This window comes from Drosophila santomea, chromosome 3L, assembly GCF_016746245.2.
Source record: "Drosophila santomea strain STO CAGO 1482 chromosome 3L, Prin_Dsan_1.1, whole genome shotgun sequence".
NCBI classification, from domain to species: domain Eukaryota; kingdom Metazoa; phylum Arthropoda; class Insecta; order Diptera; family Drosophilidae; genus Drosophila; species Drosophila santomea.
In genome coordinates this window covers 1,745,479-1,771,083 of record NC_053018.2, presented here as the reverse complement: position 1 = coordinate 1,771,083, position 25,605 = coordinate 1,745,479, and the positions used below count along the sequence as shown (strand labels likewise).

The 25,605-nt window shown below is 54.1% G+C and overlaps 4 protein-coding genes across 8 annotated transcripts; 2 read left to right on the top strand and 2 right to left on the bottom strand.

Moving 5' to 3' along the window:
• Positions 1-17: 17 nt before the first annotated feature.
• On the top strand, positions 18-12,650 carry LOC120450466 (dynein axonemal heavy chain 12). The gene is made up of 9 exons (XM_039633505.1): positions 18-2,210; positions 2,269-2,449; positions 2,506-5,175; positions 5,235-5,549; positions 5,609-5,851; positions 5,908-6,996; positions 7,054-10,831; positions 10,895-11,214; positions 11,273-12,650. Exons 1-9 carry the CDS (start codon positions 142-144, stop codon positions 12,500-12,502), a joined length of 11,895 nt encoding a protein of 3,964 aa, XP_039489439.1. The 5' UTR covers positions 18-141; the 3' UTR covers positions 12,503-12,650.
• Positions 12,608-15,683, bottom strand: LOC120450467 (DDB1- and CUL4-associated factor 8). Of its 2 annotated transcripts, none has more exons than XM_039633506.1 (6): positions 15,277-15,683; positions 14,606-15,200; positions 13,676-14,515; positions 13,474-13,616; positions 13,171-13,411; positions 12,608-13,102 (listed from the first exon to the last, which is right to left on the bottom strand). In XM_039633506.1, the coding sequence occupies exons 1-6, from the start codon at positions 15,387-15,389 to the stop codon at positions 12,782-12,784; spliced, it is 2,253 nt and encodes a 750-aa protein (XP_039489440.1). In that variant the 5' UTR covers positions 15,390-15,683; the 3' UTR covers positions 12,608-12,781. The 2 variants fall into 2 exon arrangements, with proteins under 2 accessions (XP_039489440.1, XP_039489441.1); XM_039633507.2 differs by having other exon boundaries at positions 13,676-14,500; positions 15,277-15,681.
• A 365-nt stretch (positions 15,684-16,048) lies between these two features.
• On the top strand, positions 16,049-19,358 carry LOC120448223 (probable chitinase 2). Its single transcript, XM_039630118.1, has 5 exons — positions 16,049-16,205; positions 17,521-17,644; positions 17,716-17,880; positions 17,959-18,464; positions 18,590-19,358. Exons 2-5 carry the CDS (start codon positions 17,539-17,541, stop codon positions 19,265-19,267), a joined length of 1,455 nt encoding a protein of 484 aa, XP_039486052.1. The 5' UTR covers positions 16,049-16,205; positions 17,521-17,538; the 3' UTR covers positions 19,268-19,358.
• On the bottom strand, positions 19,353-25,035 carry LOC120448222. Of its 4 annotated transcripts, none has more exons than XM_039630112.2 (4): positions 23,878-25,035; positions 22,450-22,682; positions 22,194-22,377; positions 19,353-22,131 (listed from the first exon to the last, which is right to left on the bottom strand). In XM_039630112.2, the coding sequence occupies exons 1-4, from the start codon at positions 24,731-24,733 to the stop codon at positions 20,042-20,044; spliced, it is 3,363 nt and encodes a 1,120-aa protein (XP_039486046.1). In that variant the 5' UTR covers positions 24,734-25,035; the 3' UTR covers positions 19,353-20,041. The 4 variants fall into 4 exon arrangements, with proteins under 4 accessions (XP_039486046.1, XP_039486047.1, XP_039486050.1 ...); XM_039630113.2 differs by having other exon boundaries at positions 19,353-22,128; XM_039630116.2 differs by lacking the exon at positions 23,878-25,035 and adding an exon at positions 22,747-23,263.
• Between the last annotated feature and the right edge of the window lie 570 nt (positions 25,036-25,605).

The following is a 25,605-nucleotide window of genomic DNA, read 5'->3' as shown; positions in this document are numbered from 1 at the left end:
CTCCAAGGTCGCCGAACCGGAAGCCATCCCCTCGGAAACAAACAAAACAAACACAACAAGTCGCCTTAGCAACAATAACTGTCGGAGAATTGGAAAACCGGAACCCTGCACTTTGAAATCCCAACCAAAGAAGGCTCGACCATGTACACCAAGAAGCTGGAGCGGATGCACCGCCCGGCCTCGGATATCACAAAGTACGACAATGAGCCGTACATGAAGAACCCATTGCTCAAGTTCCGCATCAGCGAGGTGCACGAGCGGCGGCACTATCAGTTCCTTAAGCAAAAGGCGGCGGATGTCAAGGTGCGGGTCGCCCGCCAGCAGTGGCAGCCGGAGCCAGAAATGCGCCTCCTGCCCCAATCCCATTACGAGGACAATCTGCGTCGCGAGGTGAGGAAGATTGTGGTGCCGCCGATGCTGCGCCGCACGGAGGCCAAGATTCTAAGCTTCGCTTCGGAGCGGCTGAAGAACAAGTACCCGGAGCTGGTGCAGGCCTACATGCACGACGTCCACGAGGAGTTCAACCGACTCATGAAGGTCTATAGCATGAAGAACATCCTGCGCCATCCTGAGTTCTCCGACGAGGATCCGGCGCAGTTCGAACTGCCCCGTCCGGACATCGGGTTTCGACGACCAGGTCGCACTCAAAATTACAGCAACTTCCTGGAGAACCGACGACGCATCGCCCAGAAGCTACTGATCCTGCAGCTTCCGCTAAGAGCCATCCTCAACATCTCCGTCGGAGAACTGCCAAACTTGGCCTGCATCTTTAACTACGTACTGGCCACTGGCGCCATGCAGCAACAGTTGGGACTGGGAGGACGGGAGGCGCTGTCCTACAAGTTCTACCGCAAGTACATCCAGAACCAACTGGACAAGGTGAACACCTTTCTAAGGTGGACCTGGTATCCAAAGATTGTGCTGGTGCTGCGCAAGCTGTTGCGCAAGCGGGTGATGCCGATGAGCACGTGGAAGCGTTCCTGGAACGCCTTGGAAGCCCTGATGAACCGCGAGATGACCAACATGAAGATCCGCACCTTCGAGGAAATGAACCGGATGTGCAGTCATCCGCGCACAATGCCCATGTTGACCATGTCACTGGAGTGGTCCGAGTTCGCCAGTGATCTGGACACGCGGCCCAATGTCTGGTCCATCTTGCGCACCTTCGCCGAGATCGCTACGGAGATCTCGATGGTGGGCTACCGCATGGAGCCACTGCAGCCGCAGGTGCAGACACTCACATCGATGGCCGCGTACGCGAAGGTGAACGATTACCTAAAGATCGAGATGAATGACAATTACCTAAAGGACGTGATAGACAAGGTTCAGAATATTATTCTGCGCACGTACCAGGAGGTAACTCAGTACATCGAGGGCTTTCGGGACAAGTACTATGCGTTGTACTCCTGGCAGGAACGAGACGCCCTCAACCACTTTCTGTCCGAACCGCACGAGTTCGAGGAGTATTTTGCCCGGATCGACATGTATTACGGATTCATCCAAATGCTGCGAAGCGAGCCCGCAACCGAGTACTTCGTGATGGCCGTAATACACAATGAGCCGGCCATACTTGGTCTCCGCACCCTGGCCGAGAATCTGATTCACGAGATCACCACGATCATCATTCGGGAGCACATCAAGGCAGAGGTGGACATATGTGACGAGTTTGAGAAGATTAAGTACCGGGCGCTGGAGATCCCGAAATCAACGGAGGAGCTGCTCGAGAGTGCTGATTACATGATCCACGTGAAGAAGGACAAGATTGCCGAGTTGACCGACCGCATCCAATACTGCCTGCAAGTCGGCACCAATATCGTGGAGCTCACTGAAATGTCCAAATATCACTTTGACCTGACCATCAAGACCATCAATTGGATCAAGGACATTAACGACATCTGCGATTATAATGCCTCGCAGCAGGAGCAGTTCAAGTTCACTTTTGAGGAGCACCTGCAAGAGGTCATCAAGAAGCTAAACTCCGACATAGAGGAGCTGCTGCCCAAGTTGTCCGTCATTGATGACATGAGTCGACCGGACAAGTTCCGCGATAGCTATATCATTTTGCAAAACTTCATAGACCAGCTGAAGACCTTTGACGACTACGTGGCGTGGATCAACAAGGAGGAGAAGCTCTTCAAGATCGCCCTGACCGAGTATCCCACTCTGGAGATCATCAAAACGTTTGTTTACCCCTTTGCCGAACTTATGAAGTAAGTGATAATCTTTAAGGTAGAACCAATGATCTTATTTATACATTTCCATTTGCAGATGCTGCATTGAGTGGCAGCGTTACTTGAGCGTTTGGAACGACGGACCCTTCGAGTACCTGGAACCACAGTTCGTGGAGAGAACTACGGACGACTACCTCAAGGAGTTCCAGAAGAACCAAAAGTACTACAGGGTCAAGATCAAGCAGGATCTTATCGACAATCCCGTGTGCAAATTCAAGGTGAGATCACTGGGTAGGACCACATGTCATGTGATACCACATCGAATCTCTTGCAGGGTCAAACTGAAGATCCAGATCCGGCTAAACACCCAGTGCCCCTGCGACTGTGCACCTCGATGATACAGTCGATCAAAGACTTCACCACTGGCGTGTTTATAGTGAACACCATGTGTAATCCTGCTCTGCGCAAGCGCCACTGGAAGGAGATGTCCGAGATTGCCGGATTTGACGTAACACCCGATGCGGGGACCACTCTGCGCAAGATCCTCAACTCTGGTTTGGACCCGATCCTCGACCAGTTTGAAATCATCAGCATCGGAGCCAACAAAGAGCTACAGCTTTGGAACGCCCTGCAGGCCATGATCAAGGAGTGGGAGACCAGAGTGTTTCCCTATGGTCCCTACAAGGAGACGGGCGTACAGATCCTCAACAGCTTGGATGACATTCAGGCCCTTCTCGATGACCATATTCTCAAGACGCTCGTCATGCGGGGTTCGGCATTCATGAAGCCCTGCGAGGAGGAGGTGCGGGCGTGGTATGAGAAGATCATGCGCGTGAATGAAACGCTGGACCAGTGGGGCAAGGTGCAGGCGAACTATCTGTACCTTTTGCCCATCTTCTCATCGAAGGACATCGTGGCCCAGATGCCGGAGGAGGGTCGCCTCTTCGTCATCGTGGAGCAGACATATACCAGGAACATGGGCTTGGTCCTCCGGCAGCCGCTGGTGATGGAAACAGCGCCAGTTTCTGGTCTGCTGGAATCCCTGCAGAAGGCCAATGAGTTGCTGGAGGACATAGCCACGGGCGTGAGTAATTACCTGGAGAAGAAGCGCCTGTACTTTCCGCGCTTCTTCTTTCTGGCCAACGACGAAATGCTGGAGATTCTCTCAGAGACAAAGGATCCGCTGCGCGTTCTTCCCCATTTGAGCAAGTGCTTCGAGGGCATCAACAGTCTGGAGTTCGATGCGGCCAAGAACGTGCTGGCCATGATCAGTAGTGACAAGGAAACCATTGAGTTCATAGAGCAGGTCTCTACCGCGGCGGCCGGAGGAAGTGTGGAGAAGTGGCTCATCGGAGTGGAGGATGAAATGCTCAAGGCAGTGCGTTACCAGAACGAGCTATCCTTTGCCCATTATCCCAAGGTGAAGCGGCACGAGTGGGTTCTGGAGTGGCCCCAGATGACGGTGCTGGCCATCTCGCAGGTGTACTGGGCATCCCGCGTCCACGGATGCCTGCGCCGCACGTTCGGCGGGAATATGGCCATTATGTTGAACTTCTTTCAAGACCTGTCCAAGGAGCTGAACGACATTGTGACCTTGGTCCGCTCGCCGAAGATTAGCAACCTCAACCGGATCACCATTAAGTCCCTGATCGTGATCGATGTGCACGCCAAGGACGTTTCGGAGGATCTCATCAAAAACAAGGTCAGCAGTGAGTTCGACTTCCAGTGGCTGGCCCAGATGCGATACTACTGGGAGGACGATAAGACTTGGGTGAGAATCATCAACGCCACCGTTCCCTTTGCCAACGAGTATCTGGGCAACTCGGATCGCCTGGTGATCACCCCACTGACGGACCGCTGCTACCGCACCCTGGTTGGAGCCTATCAACTGCATCTCAACGGAGCTCCGGAGGGACCTGCTGGTACAGGTAAAACGGAGACCACCAAGGATCTGGCCAAGGCTCTGGCCGTGCAGTGCAAGGTGTTCAACTGCTCCGACGGTCTGGACTACAAGGCGATGGGCAAGTTCTTCAAGGGATTGGCTTCGTGCGGTGCCTGGGCGTGCTTCGATGAGTTCAACCGAATTGAGCTGGAGGTGCTCTCCGTGGTGGCGCAACAGATCCTGCTCATCATTCAAGCTGTTCGCAGCAACGCCACCAAGTTCATGTTTGAAGGTACGGAGTTGACCCTCAATCCCGCTTGCTACGTTTGCATCACCATGAATCCCGGATATGCCGGCCGATCCGAGTTGCCGGATAACTTGAAAGTGCTCTTCCGTTCCGTGGCCATGATGGTGCCGGATTACGCCATGATAGGTGAGATTTCTCTGTACTCTTACGGTTTCGTGGATGCCCGCAAGCTGGCCGTCAAGATTGTGACCACCTACCGACTATGCTCGGAACAGTTGTCTAGCCAGAATCACTACGACTACGGCATGCGAGCCGTGAAGACGGTGCTCTCCGCCTGCGGCAACATTAAGAAGCAGTATCCGGACGAGGTGGAGGACATCCTGTTGCTGCGTAGCTTGATTGATGTGAACCTGCCCAAGTTCCTTTCCTTCGATGTTCCCCTGTTCGAGGGCATTATCTCGGACATATTCCCGGGCATCAAGTTGCCGCACATTGACTACTCTCTGGTGGAAACCGAGTTCAAACGCGTCTGCCTGGAAGAGGTCCTGGAGCCCGCACCCAGCTTCCTTCTTAAGGTCATCCAGACGTACGAAATGATTATCGTGCGGCACGGGTTCATGCTGGTTGGCGAACCGCTGGCGGGCAAGTCGAAGACGCTCCAGGTCCTTGCCAAGGTCCTGTCTGCGCTGAAGATCAAGGCGCCACAGAAGAGCAATTACTTTCAGCACGTTCAAATGGGCATAATGAACCCGAAGTCCATTACCATGAACCAGTTGTACGGCTCCTTCGATCCGATCTCGTACGAGTGGACCGACGGCCTGGTGGCCAAGATCTTTCGTGACTTTGCCATGACGCCCACACCGGACAGGAAGTGGGTGAGTTCTTTGAATAACCGTTCCAACTGCCATTCCGAGAACATACGATACAATTTCAGGTAATTTTCGACGGTCCTGTGGATGCCGTTTGGATTGAGAACATGAACACGGTGCTGGACGACAACAAAAAGCTGTGCCTGACCAGCGGTGAGGTGATCACCATGAGCAATGAGATGTCGATGGTGTTCGAGGTAATGGATCTGGCGCAGGCCTCGCCAGCCACCGTCTCCCGCTGTGGCATGATATACATGGAGCCCTCGACGCTCGGATGGCGCGCCTTCGCCAAAACCTGGCTGAAGAAGGCCGATCCTCGATGGGCGGATGAAGAGGGCGTGACGTACGTAATGGCTCTGCTGCAGTGGCTTCTCCCGCCCGTAAGTACTTCCTCACATCCTCAGATGCTCATCTTTTAACCGCGGTTTATCATTTGCAGTGCCAGACCTTTATACGGCGATTCTGCAGCCAGTTTATTAAGCCCGGAGAGTTCAACTGCATGCTGACCACCTTCGACCTGTTCGACATGCAGCTCGCGGAGGCGATCGAGGAGAATCCGGAGGACTACCAGAAGTACATCCAGAGCTACTTCCAGGCGGCCATACTGTTTGCTCTGATTTGGGGAGTGGGTGGAGTGCTGGACACCGCGTCTCGGGAGAAGTTCGACGCGTTTCTGAAGAAGGTATTGGTACTACGAATCAACTTAGGTACCTGGTTATATAAAATATCATTCCTTAGCTTTGGGACTCTGATCCGCCGCCGCCGGAACCGCTGGGCAAGATGGAGATCACTCCGCCCACCGAGGGTCTGCTGGTGGACTACGTGTTCCAGTATAAGCAGCGTGGAGCCTGGCGCTACTGGCCGGATCTCGCCAAGCGTATGGACGTCGAGGAGACCAAGACTGGTGTTATAGTGCCCACAGTGGACACCGCTCGCTACATTCACCTGCTGAAGATGCACGTGGAGCACAAGAAGAGAATGCTGATTGTAGGACCAACGGGCACCGGCAAGACGGTCTACGTTCAGAACTACCTGATGAATAAGCTGGACAAGGAGGTGTACGAAACGGGATTCATCACCTTCACGGTAATGATCTCGGCCAACCAGTGCCAAGATCTTCTCATATCCAAGCTGCAGAAGTGGAAGCGAGGCATCTACGGTCCGCCAAAGGGCATGCAGAGTGTGCTCTTCGTGGACGACATGAACATGCCGGTGAAGGAGGTGTATGGTGCCCAGCCTCCCCTGGAGCTGTTGCGCCAGTTCTTCGACTATGGTCATGTCTATGACCTGAAGGACAGCTCCAAGGTCTACATCCACAATGTCCTGATCATGGCCGCATGTGGCCTGCCCGGCGGCAGCCGTCAGGACGTCTACGCCCGTTTCCTGAATCACTTCAACGTGTATTCCATTAACACTTTCAGTGACGACAGTATGTTCCGCATATTTCTGAATGTGGCTCTGAATGGCTTCCGACGCGCTGGCCACGGACAGGATGTGTTCGTGGTGACCAACCAGATTGTGAGCGCCACGCAGAGCATCTACAAGAGCGTGCAGTCGGAGATCAGGGCCACACCAGCCAAGTCGCACTACATATTCAACCTGCGAGACATATCACGCGTGGTAACCGGATGCACCCTGGTGCGGAAGGAGTCGGTGGTGGACAAGAAGATCTTCGTGCGCGTCTGGTACCACGAGGCAATGCGCGTCTTCTACGATCGCCTGGTGGACGACGTGGATCGCAAGTGGATGTTCGACAAGCTGAACGAGTGCCTCAAGGCGAACTTCAAGGACAAGGTGGAGACAGTCTTCGAGAGATACTGCGTTCCGGTAAGTTTGATTGCATCAGTTCCTCATACAGACCTCCAAGAATCCATGATCATTCAGGGCCCCGACGAGCCGGTGTTCACCATGGAGGCGGCCAGCAACATCTTGTTCGGCGTCTACTTCGACGAGGACAGCGTGCCGGATGAGCGGCGCTACGAGGAGGTGCCCAGCGTGGAGGTGTTCCTGAATCTGGCTCTATCCAGCTTGGAGGATTATAACTCTACGCGTCGCAACAAGATGGACATTACCCTGTTCACTTTTGCTCTGCAGCATTTGAACCGCATATGCCGCATCATCTCCATCCAGGGAGCAAGTGCTCTGATCATAGGATTGGGCGGATCCGGTCGCCAATCTCTGACCAAGCTTGCCACCAATATGGTGCAGACTTCTTTCTTCCAGCCGGAGATCACCAAAAACTACGGGGCCAACGACTGGCATGACGACATCAAGGCGATCTTGAAGGAGGCGGGCGGAATGAACAAGCACACAACGTTCCTGATTACCGAGAACCAGATCAAGATGGAGCTATTCCTGCAGGACATTGATTGCCTGCTGAACCAGGGCGAGGTACCCAACATCTTTCCCATCGACGAGAAGCAGGAGGTCCTGGAAATGGTGCGTCTGGCTGCCCAGGGAGGCAATCGCAACATCGACGTCTCCGCGTTGCAGGTCTTCTCCTTCTTCGTGGACCGCTGCAAGCAAAAGCTGCACATGATCCTCAGTTTCTCGCCCATCGGAGATGCGCTCAGGACACGGGTGCGTCTTTATCCCTCGCTGGTTAACTGCTGCACCATCGACTGGTACGACAGTTGGCCCGAGGAGGCCCTGCAGATGATTGCCAAGATGTCGCTGGTTGATGTCAAAGTGCCCAATGAGGACATCAAGATGGCCATCATGGACACCTGCCAGTACTTCCACACGACGGCTGCGCGGGCTACGCGCGCCTTCTGCCAAATGACGGGTCGCCACATCTACCAGACGAACGCCTCCTTCATCGAGCTGATCCGCTCCTTCCAGACGCTCATCGAGCGCAAGCAGAATGAAACCATGTTGGCCAAGATGCGCTACATTGGAGGCCTGGATACACTGGCCCAGGCAGCCGCCGCCATCTCTATCATGCAAAGGGATCTCAATGCGCTGCAGCCCAAGCTGGTGGCCCTGGCCGAATCATCCCGGAAGATGATGCTGGAGATCAACAAGGAGACGCTAGCCGCCAGCGCCGCTGCCGAGCAGGTGAAGCGAGACGAAGAAGTGGCATCCGTGCAGGCCGAGGCTGCTCAGGTGCTGAAGCAGGACTGCGAACGGGATCTGGCCAAGGCCATTCCCGTCCTGGAAGATGCCCTGGCTGCATTGAACACCCTTAAGCCGGCGGACATCACACTGGTCAAGTCGATGAAGAATCCGCCGCCGGTGATAAAGCTTGTGATGGCCGCCGTCTGTGTGATCAAGGGCATTCCGCCCGAGCGCATTCCGGATCCAGCCTCTGGGAAAATGGTCCTAGACTACTGGGGACCAAGCAAGCGTCTTCTGGGCGAGATGAACTTCCTTCCGGGCCTCAAGGAGTTCGACAAGGACAATATACCGACGGAAATCGTGAAGCGTATCCGCAAGGAGTTCATTCCCAACAAGGACTTCGATCCCAAGGTGGTGGCCAAGGCCTCGAGTGCCGCCAAGGGTCTGTGCCAGTGGATCATTGCCATGATGATGTATGACGAAGTGGCCAAGGTGGTGGCGCCCAAGAAGGCCAAGCTGGCCGGAGCCGAGAAGGAGTACGCCGACACAATGGAGTTTCTGGCCCAAAAGCGGGCCTTGGCATTGGCTCTGGAGGAAAAGGTGGCTCTGCTGAACATCGAACTGGACAAGGCCAACGCAGAGATGCAAAAGACGGAGGAGCACGCCGAGAACTGTCGCAACAAGCTGCTCCGGGCGGAGGCTCTCATCGGTGGACTGGGTGGGGAGAAGTCACGATGGAACAAGGCTGCGGAGGATCTGCAGGAGTTGTACGACCACCTGCCAGGTGATGTGCTCATTTCCTGCGGGATAATTGCGTACCTCTCCGCCGTCAATCTGCAGTCCCGCTCCGAGTGCGTAAGGGATTGGTTCAAGAAGGTCACGGACCTTAAGATTCCCTGCTCCGCCCATTACTCAATCACCGATGTACTCGGCTTGGAGGTGACCATCCAGAACTGGCAGCTGGACGGACTGCCCAACGACGAGTTCTCCAGCGAGAATGCCATCATCTCGGCCAACTCCAGCCGGTACAGCTTGTTCATCGATCCGCAGGCGCAGGCCAACAATTGGCTGAAGAACATGGAGCGGAAGAACCGGCTGAACTGCGTCAAATTCAACCAGAGCAACTACATGAGGGTCATCGCAGAGGCCCTTGAGTACGGAACACCCGTGATAATAGAGAACGTGCAGGAGGAGCTGGAGGTGCCACTCGATCCCATTCTGATGCGGCAGACATTCGTGCAGGGCGGGATCAAGCACATCAGCTTGGGCGAGTCGGTGGTGCCGGTTAATCCCAACTTCCGCCTGTACATGACCTGCAATTTACGCAATCCGCACTTCCTACCGGAGACCTTCAACAAGGTGACCGTCATCAACTTCGCTCTCACCCAGAATGCCCTGATGGATCAGCTCCTCAGCATTGTGGTGGCCAAGGAGCGGCCGGACCTGCAGGAGCTGCGCATCACTCTCACCACGGAGGCGGCGGCCAATAAAGGAGCTCTGCGGGATGCGGAGAACATGATTTTGAAGACACTCAGTGCTGGTGGTGACATCTTGGAGAACGAGGCAGCCATTCAGATCCTAGCGGACTCCAAGGGCCTGTCCAAGGACATCGTCGAGAAGCAGGAGGCTGCCAAGGAGACTGTGGCCAAGATCGAGGCCTTCCGGCTGAACTACAAGCCCGTGGCAGTGCACTCGTCCATACTCTATTACTCCATCACGGATCTGCCCAACATCGATCCCATGTACCAGTTCTCACTCAACTGGTACATTAATCTCTACATGTACTCCATTGAGACGGCCAACAAATCCAAGGATCTGCCGCGACGTATCAAGTTTTTGGTGGATGGCTTTACCCGGAATCTGTATAACAACGTGTGCCGATCCATTTTCGAGAAGGACAAGCTGCTCTACTCATTCATCCTTACTGCCCGCATCCTGCTGGGCACGGGTCAGGTGGAAATGCGCCACTTTGCCCACCTGGTCACCAATGCCAAGGAGTCAACGAACTTGCCACCGAACCCGGATACCAGCTGGATAACAGAGACAGTGTGGCTTAATGTGCTCCGTCTGGAGGAGCTCAAGGAGCTGCGTGGCATCGTGGATCACTTCAAGAGTCATCTGCAAGCCTGGCAGGCGATCTACGACCACGCCTCCCCGGAGAGGCAACCACTGCCTCCTCCTTGGCAGGATAAGACCACCGCCTTCGAGAAGATCATTGTGTTGAAGGCCTTGCGGCCCGACTCGGTTTTCCTGGCAGTGCGCATCTTCATTGCCGAGTGCATCGGCGATCAGTATGTGACCCCGCCGGAGTTCGACATTTCCAAGTCGTATGCTGACTCCACAGCTCTGACGCCGCTGGTGTTCATTCTCTCTCCCGGAGCGGACCCACTCGGCTCCCTGCTGGCCTTCGCCGAGAAGATGGGCCAGGAGGAGACCTTCCAGAGCATCTCGCTAGGCCAGGGCCAGGGTCCGATTGCCACGGCCCTGATCAAGAATGCTCAAGAGATGGGCTATTGGGTGTGTCTGCAGAACTGTCACTTGGCCGCTTCCTGGATGCCCTACCTGGAATACCTCTGGGAGAACATGGACACCTTTAACACCACGCGTGAGTGTCCTCCAATGCATAAGTAGGCCTTAAAGTCCTAAATTCCGAATTCCTTCGTTGCAGCCAACTTCCGCATTTGGCTAACAGCCTATCCCACTCCCCAGTTCCCGGTGACCATCCTGCAGAACGGCGTCAAAATGACCAACGAACCGCCGACCGGTCTGAAGGAGAATCTGATGCGCTCCTACAACTCGGAGCCCATTAACGACTACGAGTTCTACACGGGCTGTGCCAAACAGGATCGCGCCTTCACCCGGCTGCTCTACGGCATTTGCTTCTTCCATGCTGTTGTCCAGGAGCGCCGCAAGTACGGCCCACTGGGTTGGAATATAGCCTACGGATTCAACGAGTCCGATCTGCAGATCTCGGTGCTGCAGCTGAGCGTAAGTTGCTACGGTAATGAATATGCTCAGTTTACTTACGTTGCTCTGTTTCCTTTAGATGCTGCTCAACCAGTATGATCACGTGCCGTACGACGCCATCTCGTATTTGACCAGCGAGTGCAACTATGGTGGAAGGGTCACGGACAACTGGGATCGCCGGCTGATCGTGACGATCCTTGCGGACTTTTGCAACGCCCAGGCGGTCTCCGACAATCGCTATAGGTTCGCCAGCGACGATCGCTACATCCTGCCACGAAAGACGGAGCATCGCGAGATCCTGCGGTATCTGGACGAGAACCTGCCTTCGCTGGCGCCGCCCGAGGTCTACGGTCTGCATGCCAACTCCGGCATAACCCGGGATCTGCAGACGACCAAGACGCTGCTGGACTCGATGATCCTTTTACTGGGTAGCGAGGCTGCGGGTTCCGCCGGCGCAGGGGTTAGTGTGGAGCAGGTAATCCTGGAAACAATCAAGCAAATCGAGCGGGAAATGCCGCCTGATATGGATATCGAGGCAGCGGCGGAGAAGTACCCGGTAGACTACAACGAGTCCATGAACACGGTGGTGGTGCAGGAGATGGAACGGTTTCTCAAGTTGCAGAAGGAGATCCGTAGCACCTGTCGCGATCTTGCGATGGGTATTAAGGGCATCATCGTGATGACACCCGACTTGGAAAACGTGATGACAGCTATGAAGTTCAACCGCATCCCGACCAAGTGGATGTCCAAGTCGTACCCCTGCCTGAAGCCACTGGGCTCCTATGTCCAGGATCTGTACAAGCGTCTCAACTGGCTCCACGACTGGCATCATAACGGCAAGCCACCAACCTTCTGGCTGTCTGGATTCTTCTTCACGCAGGCCTTCCTCACGGGCGCCATGCAGAACTTTGCCCGGAAGTACAAGATCCCCATCGACACGCTGACCTTCGACTACGACGTGCTGAAGGTGGAGACAAAGACTTCGCCCCCGGACGACGGGGTGTACTGCAACGGATTGTACCTGGAGGGCGCCCGCTGGGACTGGCGCGAGAGCACGCTAGTGGAGCAGTTTCCCAAGGTGCTCATCTATGCCATGCCCGTCATCTTCTTCCGACCCGTCGGCCTCGTCGATGTGGTCGAGGGCTCCCGCTACCGCTGCCCGCTCTACAAGACTGCCGAACGCAAGGGAACACTGTCTACGACAGGTCACTCCACGAACTACGTGGTTCCTCTGCTGCTGAACACCCATGTCAAGGCATCCCACTGGGTCAAGCGGAGCGTGGCCCTCATCTGCCAGACAAGCGACTGAGCTCCATTGCGAGCATTAAATTATTTATACTAATACATTCAGTTCTCAAAATAGAAACGCATATTGAAGCAAAGTGTAGCTTTTAAAAAAATATTTGACGGGCAATTAGTCTCAATGAGCATTTATTAAACCTTGTTTAAAAATAAAATATGCGCACTTATGTGTTACGGTTACAAATTCACAGCTTCAGAAACGCTCTCTAACATAGTTATAATATCGAAAATTATATGATGACCGAGGACGCCTTTTTAAGCACGTCCACGCCTACTTGGGGAGTTCTCACTGCGTGCGGCAGAGCATCGTGTCCAAGGCGGCGGCAGCGTCTACTCCCTCGTCATTTGTGTCGTCGGAACTGTTGCTGCTGCGCCGCCGGAAAACCGGGTTGGAAGGATTCGAGCCGTCGCTGGGGCTGGAGCTGTTGTCCCGCGGCCGACGCCCTTGCCAGGACGCATGTCTCGGACGCAAATGCGAGCCTTCAGAAACCTGCAGGAAGCCGCGTATAAGGTCCAGTCCGTTGATGTCGATGTCAACACTGTCCACCAGGTTGCGCCTAAAATTGCGCTGCAGCGTCTGCTTCAGTGCGTCCTCGTCGGGGACTTTCTGCGGAGAGTGGATTTCATTACATCTTTCATAGATTAAATTTGCACCCATTAATGAGTTAAACATACCCTTTCCGGACCATTTGGTGTCCAGATCTTGACATCGTGCTCCAGTCCAGAGGTGGCCAGCACCGGCATCCAGGGATGGGGTTCCAGGCAGTTGACAACGCCGGCGTGGTCGCCCTTCATGTAGTTGATAATCGCCTCCGTGTTTCTGTCCCAGAAGAATATATTTCCGCAGTCGCTGCCACTCACTATATACTCCGATCTGGGTCCAAAGAAGTTCACTCCCTTGATGGTGCGGCTGTTGCTGTGGGTAACAGGAGATGATATTTGAGTGCCAGAACACTCTGGGCTGCAGGCAGTACTAACATGTGACCCTGGTAGCAATGCAAGTACTCGCCGTCCTTGTTGTTCCGACTGTCGAACAGATAAATACCCGCATCGCTGTATGAGGCCAGGATTTCGCTGCCGCTGTGGTTGTAAACGGCGCAAGTGATTTGCGTGATCTTAAACTGGACACGAGAAGAAAACAGAGATTAGACTGCCTGGCCTGGGCGCGGCACATGCTCACTTCCGCAATACTGCTGGGGGTCATCTGGACGAGGGTCTTCTTAAGGTTGCGCTTGTCGTAGACGCGCAGAATGTCGTCGGATCCGCTGACGCAGAACTCCGGCGCATAGGGATGATGTGCGATGCTAAACAGGCGCACCCGACCCCGCTTACTTTCGTCGTTGTACACGCAGCGCAGCATAGTGGTGGCAGCGTTGCTGGCGCGCAAATCAAAGTGCTTGACCGCCGCATCCTCGCCGGCGCTCATCAGTTCGTGGCGACTGTGCGGCACCAAGACGATCTTGTGAACGGACTCGCTGTGTGTGTACAGGCGGACGGGTTTAATGGCGCCTCCGGAGGGCGGAATGACGGACCGACGCACCTGGCCATCACGGCTGGCGGACACGATGTCCAAGCAGCCGGCACTGTCAATAAACTTCGTCTGGAATATGTTCATATTATGGCCGGAACGAAAGCGGTGGAGCTGTTTTTCTTTCGCCCAATCCCAGACGACGATGTTGAGATCATCGGAGCCGGAGCAAATCAAGTCGCCGGTCCGGTTAAAGTTCAGGCAGTTGACGCAGCCGTCGTGGTCGTTTAGCGAACTGAGCAGCGACAACTGTTCCACAACTTGGCGGGAGCCGTAGAAGCCCTGGCCAAAGCTCAAGGCCGAAGTGTGGCCGCCACGCCAGCCAATCCGGTTTATTATGTTGTGTTCCCTCTGCAACAGCTCCTGATCGTAGTTCCACGTGTATTTGGGCTTGCACTTGGTCATCACCTCATCCACGGCGTAGTCCACTTTCTCGCGGTCAGCGGCATTGACGTGCTCGTTTAACTCCACTTCGTCCTGCAAGTTTTCAACCTGTTAGTAAGGATCCATTAAGAGCCTAACTTATTTCTAGAACCTAAGTTTTGTAACCTCCTTACCATCGCTTAAATCTAAATTACTTACCTCTGTGGTTGTATCGTCTTCACTGGAAAGTGAATAGCGTACCATGTCGTCGTTCGAAGAGCTGTCTTCAGCGGACTCGGCTATATGCGGATCCGCCGCATCATCACTGTCCTCTTCCGCGTGCTCGCTCTCCTCCTCCGCCTCTGGTGCTTGGGAATCGCTTGACTCCGAGTCGGTCACCGTGCCCACTAGCTCTATGCTGATACGGCGGTAGGAGCGCGTGGCTGGTATGTTGCGTGGATTGAAGCGATGTGTAGTGACCGCCTCGGCAGCTTCACCTGGTGTCGGTGAAGTAGGTGGATCGTCATCGCTGTCAACAGGCTCGATGACACCGGTGGCTTCCGACTCATTGGCAGCCAGCACGGCGGAGGCTGCTGCCGGCGATAATTGATACACTAGATTGGAGGAGCCTGCCTGTTCTATGTCCGGCAGCTCCTCAGTCCCAATGTCATTGGCACGATCCTTCTCCGGCAGCTCTTTCTCCTCTTGGAGCGGGTGTTCCTTGCCCGCCATGTCGCGCTCCTCGTTATTGTTGTTGGTGGCGATTGCGTCGCAGTTAATAAAAGGCTGGTTGGCGGCGACCGTGTTTTCCTCGCTGGTTCACAATGGGAAAAAATATCAATGGGTTATCCAAGCTGCAGAGCTTGCTCACCCAAAGACACCACACTTACCCAACCTGCGCCTCGTCTCCAGGTTTACCATCGTTCTGGGAATCAGTGTTGCGCCTCTGGCGCTTGCAGGCGGATGCCGCTCCGCTCGCCACAGAATCCTTCTCCACGTCCATCGCCGGTGGAGCACGTCTTTAATCAGTGATCTGCCTGCTTTCCCGCCCCGTTGGACTTTTCCTAATTTCCCGATTCTACGTTGTTTACGTCCAACAAGCAGTGATGGCCCGTGTCTCACGCGCAAAAGCCCGATAGACCGATAGCTTTGGCGCGACTTATCGGCCACTTTAAAAGTCTGTAAGCGGAGTATAATTTACATTTACTTAGCCCTTAGATTTGTGGGTTTGAAGTGGAAATAGTAAGTGAGTTCCCACATGAGGCTTAGTGAATGTGAATTGATTTTAATTCGAACACCTCAGTATTCCCCAACTGAAGCTGAAAATTAATTCAGAACGTACTAGATCTGTAATTTCTAGAATCTGGTATAGAATTTCGAACGTCTATAACTCTATACACCAATTACGACCATTAAATTTAATCACAGCATATTTAATGTATACTATTTTTTTAAAGTTCTCATTGTTCATTTTTTTTAGAAAAGATAACAGGTCTCTTCCATGGTATTCACACGTACTAAGCCTTCTCTTCGCACCTCTCATTTCATTTCTCTTCTGTTGTTGTTTTTATGCTGAGCGCGACTTCCTCCCCGCTCCAACGTCTTGGCATTTTGGGGTAGACTGGCATGTGGCTGGGCTGGTGGATCGGGTTCGGCTTGAGTGGCTCCACAGAGCTGCGACGGAGCCGAATATATGTATCAGTTGTCGCTGTGGCCACGACCGAAGACGGAGAGTCGCGTTCAGTTATAAGCGAGCTGGCTTCGAGGGCGGTGCTAAGAGTGTCGTGGTCGCTAAAGCGGAAAAACAACTCCAGATCGGGTAATGAAACATAGTGCAGAGCAGAGAGCCAAGCGTATGAATTCGATACGCTGGGCACGTTAACGGATCCACATATGTGCCCTATGTGCAGCTACTTACTTGGGAACACAGTGAACGTACTTGTTTTTATGTCACCTGAGGGTTTCTCCGCTCGTGTGTGTGTGTGTTTGCACTTGTGTGCTCGTTAATTGGCTCCCACTTCCTCTGCTGCGCATGCGCAACCCGCCAAGTGCGAAGATGGCCAACAATTCCTCTGGAAGCCCATCTCCACCCCAACTGATGTTTGTTCTCGGGTTCACGGCCTGGTTTTTTCCTCTCCATTACGATTTCGATTTCGTACCCGCGTTTTTTTTTGACTCGGCTCTAATCTCGTGATGAACGCCAAATTCCGGTTTGCCAGCGGCGAGCTGAACAGAAAAAATCCAATAAAAAAGAAGCAAATTAATATGCATAAGTTTGGAGGAAAAAGCCGGAAAGTGAAACCGCTCTGAGCTTTGTTTTCCACCCATTTCTCGGTGCGCACTTCCTATTTTCCAGCTCTCACCATATTACCAACTCTTAAGTGCCTATTCATGCCGATCGTTATCAGGCCCGCGATATCAAGGCTAACTTGTTTCGCCTCGGAAAAGATAGTAAAAATACACTCTGCAGCTGGGGTCAGCATGATTCACGGTTCTGCCCGTTGCACCAAGATTCGCTGACCAGCTATTAAGGGCGCACCGGCGAAAGTTGAGAATCAGGTTGGACTACCCACTCGAAAATGGCCAGACTGCTTCGTCTGGATTGCGGATTGACGCGATCTGGAAAGAACAAAGCGGATTCTCTGATTACATTCGTCTTGATTTCGGTTTTTGAAATAAACTGGCAGTGATTCACTGTGTGTAGTTCTTCCACAAGCCTAAGTGCACTTTAAGAAACTTCTATGTTTCATTTAGCAATGCAAATGGTGCAGTGTGGCTTAGCCTTAGAATATAAATGCATTATTTGTATTCCACTATTCGACTGACCAATGTCAATCTCAATAAGCCGATGCAATGAATCATTAGTTTGAGGTGCAATAGGTGAACAAATGTCTAGAAATAATAAACTGCAGCTACCTTCTGGACCCAGACATAGACTTTAGAATGCTGTGCTTTTTTCTAACTACATGGGTCACTTCTTGTGCCTTTCCCTTTTCCCCGTTCAATTAAGACGGCAATTGAGCTGAATTGGAATTATAAATTGTCACAACACAGTTGCTCGCCAACCACGCAAAGCACTTAACTCGATTCTTCATTCTCATTCTCCATTCTCGATTCCGGTTCTTCGTACCCAGAAAACCAAGCCGCAACAGATGACGCTGAGGAGCGGATATAGTGGGGAAGCACCGCAGCTGTGGCTGCTCCTCCTCCTGGCCAGCATTGCGGGCAGCTTGTGGGCTTCGGTGGCCGCCAGGACAGGTGAGTTCTACGCACCGGTTAACCACAAAGGGGTGGCTCACTGCTCACCGTCGTTCGGTTTCTATTCGCAGGACCCCTGCACGACAAGGTGGTTGTTTGCTACGTTTCCACGTGGGCTGTGTACCGGCCGGAGCAGGGCGCCTATGCTATCGACAACTTCGATCCCAGCCTGTGCACCCATGTGGTGTACGCCTTCGCTGGTCTGGACATCACCCAGGCAGCCATCAAGTCGTTGGGTGAGTTTCCGTTTCGATTTATTGCCGTATGCAAATTGAAAGGCTTCCGCATAGTAAAGTTTCCAATGCTGATTGCAGATCCCTGGCAGGACCTGAAGGAGGAATACGGCAAGGGTGGCTACGAGAAAATGACGGGTCTGAAGCGCAGCCATCCGCATCTGAAGGTTAGCCTGGCGATCGGCGGCTGGAACGAGGGATCGGCCAACTACTCCATCCTGGTGGCCAACAGTCTGCTGCGCGGCAGGTTCGTCAAGCAGGTTTCCAGTTTCATACGCAAGTACAACTTCGACGGACTGGATCTGGACTGGGAGTATCCCACGCAGCGGGAGGGAAAGCCCGCGGATCGCGAGAACTTCGTCCTGCTGACCAAGGAGCTGCGCGAAGAGTTCGACGAGCATGGCTTGCTGCTGACCTCCGCCATCGGGGCGTCCAAGAAGGTCATCGACGAGGCCTACAATGTGCGGCAGATCTCGCGCTACCTGGACTACCTGCACATCATGTGCTACGACTACCATGGCAGCTGGGACCACAGAGTGGGTTACAACTCTCCGCTCTCGGCGCCTGCGGATGATCCGCTGAGTGTGGTGAGTGCACCTGGGATGCGAGTTCCTTGCAAAGGAATGAATTCCGGGAATAAACCTTGATTAGATTAAGTTGCTAATCAGGAAGCAAAGGGTAACATCATTAACCCTATCATTTCCCACTACAGAAATTCTCCATTGACTACCTGCTGAAGCTGGGCGCTCCGCCGGAGAAGCTGGTGATGGGCCTGCCCTTCTACGGACGCACGTTCAAGACGTTGACCGCCGGAGGCCTCAACGACGCCAGTGAAGGAGTTGGCTTCAGGGGACCCTACACGCGGGAGGATGGCTTCCTGGGCTACAACGAGATCTGCCAGACACTAAGCAATCAGACCTCCGGATGGACGAGGGAGTGGGATCCGCAAACCAGCCAGGTGCTGGCCAAGTCCGAGCGGAACGTCTTCACCCAAGAGATCCACGTGGTTACCTACGACAGCTCCCGTTCCATCGCCAACAAGGTGCTGTTCGCCATGTCCAAGCGGCTGGCGGGAGTGATGGTTTGGTCCGTGGACACGGACGACTTCCTGGGTAACTGCAAGCTGGACGAGGACACGTTCGACGACTTCCATAAGGTGACTGCGCTGCCCAAGAGATCGAGCCAGAACTATCCACTCCTGCGGACCATCAACGAGGCCACCATGCTGGCCGTGGAGGAGCTGGCTGTGCCGGAGCCCCAGCCGGATGACTCCGAGAACGAGATCCCGCACGGCAACATTGCGGATCGCAAGAATGCCGGTGCTTCGGTGGTTAGTTTGGGTCTCGGAGTCACCGCTGTCTTCACGCTTCTGCACCGGGTGGCCCAGTGATGGATTGGAGTGCTCCGGTAGCCATAGTCTTAAAAACACATCACCTTGTTCACGTAGTCATTAAAGTCCAAATTGTATTTTTAAGCTAAAACTTGTTTTTCCTTTGATTCTTGGGTCTCCTTTACGAGGAGAAGTAATATAGCTTCCATTCCAATTTATAGTTCCTTTTGGCCATCCCATTGAAAGGAGCCCGAAGTTGTTGTTAAAATGTTTGGCTATACTTGGTGTACTCTTTAATAAATTTAACTGGCGCTCTAACATTTAACTAACTAGTCATATATTTGTATGTGTATATGGGTGTGTGTATACGCAACTATGTAAATACGCAGGTAAATATAACATAATTTGTATATAATATATCCATAGATTATCATTGCTACAAGTTGTCAACATTCAATTCAATGCTACCATATGTGATAAGTAATATACTTGTATGTACTAAGTAAACTATGCAAAGGATACGCGTAAAGTAGTTAAAGCAAGGTGTGCAGCCCCGAGGACCTTCGATAGTTGGGAGATAGGACATATAGGACATATAATGGAATAGAGTTCCGTTTTTGGATGGCAAACATTACAAGTGCGACGATTCTAAACCAAAGGTGGTTCTACAGGCAGTGATGGGAGGTATCCAGCTCTGTCCTGGATGTACGAATGATATAGCAGAAGTTGGATCTGGAGAGTCCCACCACTGGTTCCCGAAACAGATCCACATCCTTAGAGAATATAATGGGGGTGAAACCGCTGCTAGACGAATACTTCCTGGTCGTCGGGGCCTCACAAGCGACCCCCATCCGAGGACCAGTCGGATCGCTCAGCTCCGCTGCCGTAGATGTCCAGCTGCTCCCGCGACCGCGTCTTGGACTTGGCCTTGTGCTTGGCCTGCTGCGATCGCTGCAGCTGGTAGGGATTGCCTCGGTCGTTGATCACCTCGTAGTGCGAGTCGCCACCGCCAGCCGAGGAACCCCCCACACCGGCGATGAGCAGCTCGTGGATGTTCTTCGTGGAGCGGCGATGCGCCTCCAGGCACTGCGACTCCGAGGAGTAGGGAAATGAGGCCACGAAGCTGGGCGACTGCTGCCCCGTCGGCGGATCACTGGCGAAGTTCGCTGGCGGCGGCAGCGGTAGATTGCCACCGCAGGGCGTGGAGGGCGAGAGGTCGGTGAACTCGGTCTTGGCCTCCGACTCCACGGAGCACATACTGTGGCGGGAGATCTCCTTCTGCAGCTGCTGCGCCTGCTGCTGCTGCTCCTTCAGCGTGGGCATGTTCAGGTTGGAGCTCTCGTAGTCGTCCTCCCGCCGCGTCTGCGGAATAGGCAGACGGCTCCGGACGGAGTGCTCCCTGCCGCGACCGAAGCGCTGGGCCAGGTAGTCCTCGTTGGCGTTGCTCTGCCCGCTGCTGTGGCTGCAATTACTGTGCTGGTGCTGGTGATGATGGTGATGCCCTTGGAGCCGCTGGGCGTTGTCGTAGTAGCTGTCGTTCTTCACAGACATGTTGCAGCAACTACTCACGTCGGCGAAATACACCTCGGACTCGGCCGGATCCGTTCCCACCGCCTGGTCCTTGGCTATGGCTCCGTTCGAGTCCTGGTAGCCACTGTTCTCCACCCCAGCCGTCTGGGGCTGCGCCTGCTGAGGATTAGCCTGGCCCGTTGGCTGCTGTTGATCCTGTTTGGCGAACAACTGCTGGACATTGGGTCGCTGCTGGCCAGGATTACTCTGCGGACCGATGCTCTTGGCTCCTGTGCCCGCCTCCAAGCGCTTCTTTAGCTTCCGCGTGGGCAGCGTGTTGGAGCAGCGTTCCCTCTCCCGGGGATTTCCCCCGTCACTGTCAGACGGCGTGTTCTCGTACTCGGCCTTTGATTTGTAGGCGGAGGAGCGAGTGGCGGCCACTAGAGTACTCACATTGCCGGCGCTGCTGAGGCCATCCATCCGCTCCAAGGTGGCGGATTGCACCTGGAGCCGCTGCAGCTGCAACTGCTGCAATTGCTGCTGCTGCTGGGGATGCGGGTGTTGCAGGGTCGGATGCATTGGCTCCTGGGTCAGAGTCACGGCGACAGTGCCCTGATTCCCCACCAGACACGCAGTTGGCTGCAGATACTGGTAGTAGCCACGTCTGGCAGGACTGTTGGGATCGCTGTAGGGCGGCGGTGGGCCCCAAACTCCGTAGGGCAGGGCGTTGGGTGGTGGCATTCCACTGTAGGCCGCCACCACGGGCTCCTCGATCAGCATCTGGTTACCATCTCCCTGGACCGCCGTGGACGAACTGAATCCGTACTGCGAGTCCGGACTGGCAGCAGCTTGGCGAAATCGACGACCGGCGTCTGGAGTGGTACGTTGCCAAGGCATCCGAGGCCAGCTCCACCCGCTACTGCTTCGTCCTGCTCCGCCTGCCCGCTCTCCACTCCTGCAGGTGCCCACCGCATCCTCGCCACCTGGATTCGGCGAGTAGAAGTTACCCGGCGGCTGGGTGGCCCAGAATCGCTGCTCTCCACCTCCTCCTCCGGCGGCTGCTGCTGCAGCGGCGACCGTGGCCTCATCCCACGGATAGGCGGTGGCCTGCAGGGGCAGCGTCAGCTGCCTGTGGGCGTGGCACTGCTCGCAGCACCTGCAGTTCAACATCCTGCCTGGACCCAAGGCCGGAGGAGGAGCCTGACTGGCGTAAAGGGATCTGCAGCGCAGCTCCAGCTGCTCCCAGTACATCTTCTTGCGTTCGTGGCTGAGGAGCTGGTACACCAGCATGCAGCTGAAGACGGCGATGAGAACTCCGGCCACGGACAGGCCGAAGATGGCTCTCAGGCAGGAGTACAGAGATCCGTGGACAACGCCGCAGTCCGAGAGGGAGTCAAACACAAGGCGCACTCCTTCTGAAAGGCAATGGCGGTTAGGGATTAGTCGCGAGGACTTCGGGATCTGTGGGACAACTCACCCTTATCCACTCGGTCCACCTGTGACTCGATGAGGTCCGAGTAGCAGGTGCACGTCCGTGTCTTTTGAGCATACTCGCATTCCCTCAAGGCCTGCAGGCGGCTCATGTGGAGCACGGTGGTGGTCACTGTGACCAGAGCGCAGGTTAAGGCGGAGACCAGGCCACAGGCTCCGGACAGCTTTATCTGAAAAGGATTTGTGGATTGATTCACAGTATTAACTGAGCAGCTTATAGGGGTACGAGAATATCTGCTTACCAGGTAGCTATAGCGATTCCGACGCCTGGCCAGGCTCATGATGCAGATTCCAGTGAGGATGAGCAGGGTGGCGGGCACAAAGGTGGGCACCGTTTCGAAGTTGCCCACCGTGATGGTGTAGGAGTGGAGCAGGAAGTAGACGCCCAAGAAGAGCACGCCCAGCAGGCAGCTGAATCCGCCGCAGATGAGGCACCAGACCACGTACTTCTTGATCCCCGCGCCATGGCGATGGGCTGCAATTAAGGAGTAAACAATCAATCAAATTGCAGTGGCCACGGGGGGCAGGACAATCCCAACCAGAGCCGCGATGATGGGCATCCACGTTCCCCGAGGAGGGCGGAGGACCTGGCACCCAGGAGCAGGGCGGGGGCATGCTGTACTGCACGAACTGCATCACCGGATAGCCGTGCATGGTTAGTGGATATGCGGATAGTTTTGGTTTCCTCGGGCAGTTAAAGGTGGCCACCAATTGGCTGAGTTGCAATCTAAGAGCACATCCTGGCCGGGAGCTGCCGAATAGCTGGGAAATTCCGGAACACGTTTTCCTCGCTTTTCACTCTTTCTTCTTTTTTTTTTCTCCGCAGCGAAACAGAAAAATATCTACACAGCCGTGGAAGCTGGCAGAGATGCGGACGTGGGATGAGGCGCCTCCGCAGGCAGCTGCGCGGACTTAGACGACTGGAGTGGGGCACTTGGACGTGGACGGGTGCTGGTGCTGGTACTGGATAGTGGATACTGGATACTGGAGAGCAGAAGCTGGGAGGTGGCGCTACAGTGTGCGTTGCAATTACAGGAACGGTGTCAACTGAAATCCTGACTGACACAAGCACAGCGACAACCCCCCGAGCAAATATTTTGCACCAGCTCCAGCAGAACTGGAGAGCACGGAGAGAGCAGCTTCCTCCGGCGCAGGCGCAGGATATGCGGATGAGGAAGCCGCGGCCAAGCGGAAGCTGCGCTCGCAACGGGTGGCAAATCAGTGTCACGAAATCTGTGACCATGTGGAAGGGTGATTCATTGCGTGGAGGAAGCAAAGCAGCAGCACTGATGGCAAGTCAGTGGAAAAAACCGTAGCGAAGATGGCAATACCCTTGCATATCCTTATATTCAGTAATAATGGGGCTATAGTAATTTAACTTTCGTGTAAATATGAAGGTTACTAACCCAATTGAACGACATGATAATCACGATGAATGATAATGACTATAAATTTTCATTGACATGAAGAAAGGTGAAGAATTCTTCTGAAATAATCTCCATGTCGTTGATATTGGCCAACACTTCAGTAGAATGCATGTGCAATCATTAAGCCAGACCTTAGAAGTCCAATATATGAGTTGGTTATATCTACTATATTGGCAAACTTCCATAAATATATGCACTTAACTTATCCTTTCTGTAAGATCTTTAGGAGATTTTACAACTCACCTATGGAGCCATTGGCATTGCTCCTGGGTCTGGGCGGTGGGCGTGGTGGCAGAGGAGGGCGATGATTGTCGTCCAGGATTTGGGACTTGATCCCCGAGCCAGGAGATCCAACTGCGCCGGTTCCTACCGCTCCGTCCAGCTCGGTGTCGTGGTAGATGTCGTTGCAGCTGTCATTCGTGGGCTGCGTCTTCGGCGGAAGTTGTCCTGCTCCTCCGCCGGAACGTGGTTTCTTTTTCTTGATCATGGTGCTGTTGTTGTCGGACTCGCTGACCGTGATCTCGTCTGCTCCCAGCATGGCATCGGCCAGTAGGCTCCTCTTGTGCTGGGCCAGCGAGGAGTTTCCTCCGGTGGCCGGGCAGGTGCATTCCAGATCGCAGTCGCAGCTGCCGGCTCCGGCAGAGGAGTCCAGTTGGAGCTGATCCTGCTGCTGATGCTGGTCCTCGTGGAGCGCCTGGTAGGAGTGATTGAGCAGGGACTGAGCGGACTGTGCCTTGAGCGGTGAACTCCTCGCCGGCTCCTGCTGACTGGGCGTCTGTTGGTGGACCAGCACGGCCACGGCCATCGACGCATTCTGGCCGGGATTGGTGGGCTGCACAGGCGGTGGAGGTGCCCTGCCGCAAGAACAGGGACACTGGCAGGGCAGCTGGGGCTGGGGCGGCTGCTCCTGAAGTTGTTGCGGCTGGAAATGCGCCGGATATTGGATGTAATGATAGTGATGAGCCATCAGTTGGCCAGGCGGAGCAGCTGCTTGCTCCCGCTCCCGATCCCGCTCCCGACCAAGACTGGATTCCGAGGCGACACGTTGCAAGGATGCCGACGCATTTGTTGTTGTTGCTGCTGCTGGTGGCAACTCCATGTTGTCCGAAAACCGGTTTGACCCTTTAACTTCCACTTCCAGCGATCACTTATGCTGCACACTCATTTTTCCACTGTCTTCAGCTCGCGGGTCTCACGCTTCTAAAACCGAGCTCCAATTAATTGGTCGAATTTATTGCTACTTCTGCAGTATTTCGCCTGTATATATAAATATTGGATTAACATAAACAAGGCACCGCAGCCACACACTCGGAATACAAAGACGCCGTCGCGGATTTGGACTTGGAGCGGATTCTCGGATGCGCAGAGAGTGGAGATCAGGCGACGAACCACGCTCGCAGCTCAAACGCAACTGAGAGACGGTTCTTCGATCGCACTCACATCTTTTCGAACTTCGGAGATCGAACTTACACTGCAAGAAATCGTATTGCTGATCCTAAGAGTTTTAATCGTCTTTAAAGAAAGGCTACAACTCAATTTCTTTTTATGGTTGAATCTCTTATTCAGTTCAAGAGTTGAATAAAGTGTTTTCATGACGAAAGCAATTCGATTTTTTCCAGTGCAGAGTTCGAAGTGGCTTGCAACTGACACCCACACATTCGAACAAACTCCAGTCCGAAGTTGCTACCTGTGTGTGTGTGCGTGTACGTTGCGCGCGCTTCAACTTCAAACGGATTCCGGTTCTAGTTGTTGTGGCTGCTGGCTGCACTGATTCAGAAAATTCTTCAGAGACGAACAGGGAAAATCAATTTGGTTGTTGTTGTTGCCAAAGGTGAGCGTTTGTTTTCGTTACCTTCCCTACCTTACCTTACCTTGCCTTTTTCCTGCTGAGCGACTACCTGGATAACACCATCAAAAACAACAACGATTACGACCACTTGTTGTTGCTGCTCGCAAGCTGGCCAGGTGAGA

Excerpts from the sequence above, each read along its gene's own strand:
- LOC120450466 (XM_039633505.1), top strand. The coding sequence starts at position 142 with ATGTACACCAAGAAGCTGGAGCGGATGCACCGCCCGGCCTCGGATATC. Across the intron at positions 6,997-7,053 it reads TCGAGAGATACTGCGTTCCG|GGCCCCGACGAGCCGGTGTT; the intron begins GTAAGTTTGATT and ends ATGATCATTCAG. Across the intron at positions 11,215-11,272 it reads TCTCGGTGCTGCAGCTGAGC|ATGCTGCTCAACCAGTATGA; the intron begins GTAAGTTGCTAC and ends TGTTTCCTTTAG.
- LOC120450467 (XM_039633506.1), bottom strand. The coding sequence starts at position 15,389 with ATGGACGTGGAGAAGGATTCTGTGGCGAGCGGAGCGGCATCCGCCTGC. Across the intron at positions 15,201-15,276 it reads GGAGACGAGGCGCAGGTTGG|CGAGGAAAACACGGTCGCCG; the intron begins GTAAGTGTGGTG and ends ATTGTGAACCAG. Across the intron at positions 13,103-13,170 it reads CACCAAATGGTCCGGAAAGG|AAAGTCCCCGACGAGGACGC; the intron begins GTATGTTTAACT and ends CACTCTCCGCAG.
- LOC120448223 (XM_039630118.1), top strand. The coding sequence starts at position 17,539 with ATGACGCTGAGGAGCGGATATAGTGGGGAAGCACCGCAGCTGTGGCTG. Across the intron at positions 17,645-17,715 it reads TTCGGTGGCCGCCAGGACAG|GACCCCTGCACGACAAGGTG; the intron begins GTGAGTTCTACG and ends TTCTATTCGCAG. Across the intron at positions 18,465-18,589 it reads CGGATGATCCGCTGAGTGTG|AAATTCTCCATTGACTACCT; the intron begins GTGAGTGCACCT and ends TTCCCACTACAG.
- LOC120448222 (XM_039630112.2), bottom strand. The coding sequence starts at position 24,733 with ATGGAGTTGCCACCAGCAGCAGCAACAACAACAAATGCGTCGGCATCC. Across the intron at positions 22,378-22,449 it reads GGAATCGCTATAGCTACCTG|ATAAAGCTGTCCGGAGCCTG; the intron begins GTAAGCAGATAT and ends AATCCTTTTCAG. Across the intron at positions 22,132-22,193 it reads GGTGGACCGAGTGGATAAGG|AAGGAGTGCGCCTTGTGTTT; the intron begins GTGAGTTGTCCC and ends ATTGCCTTTCAG.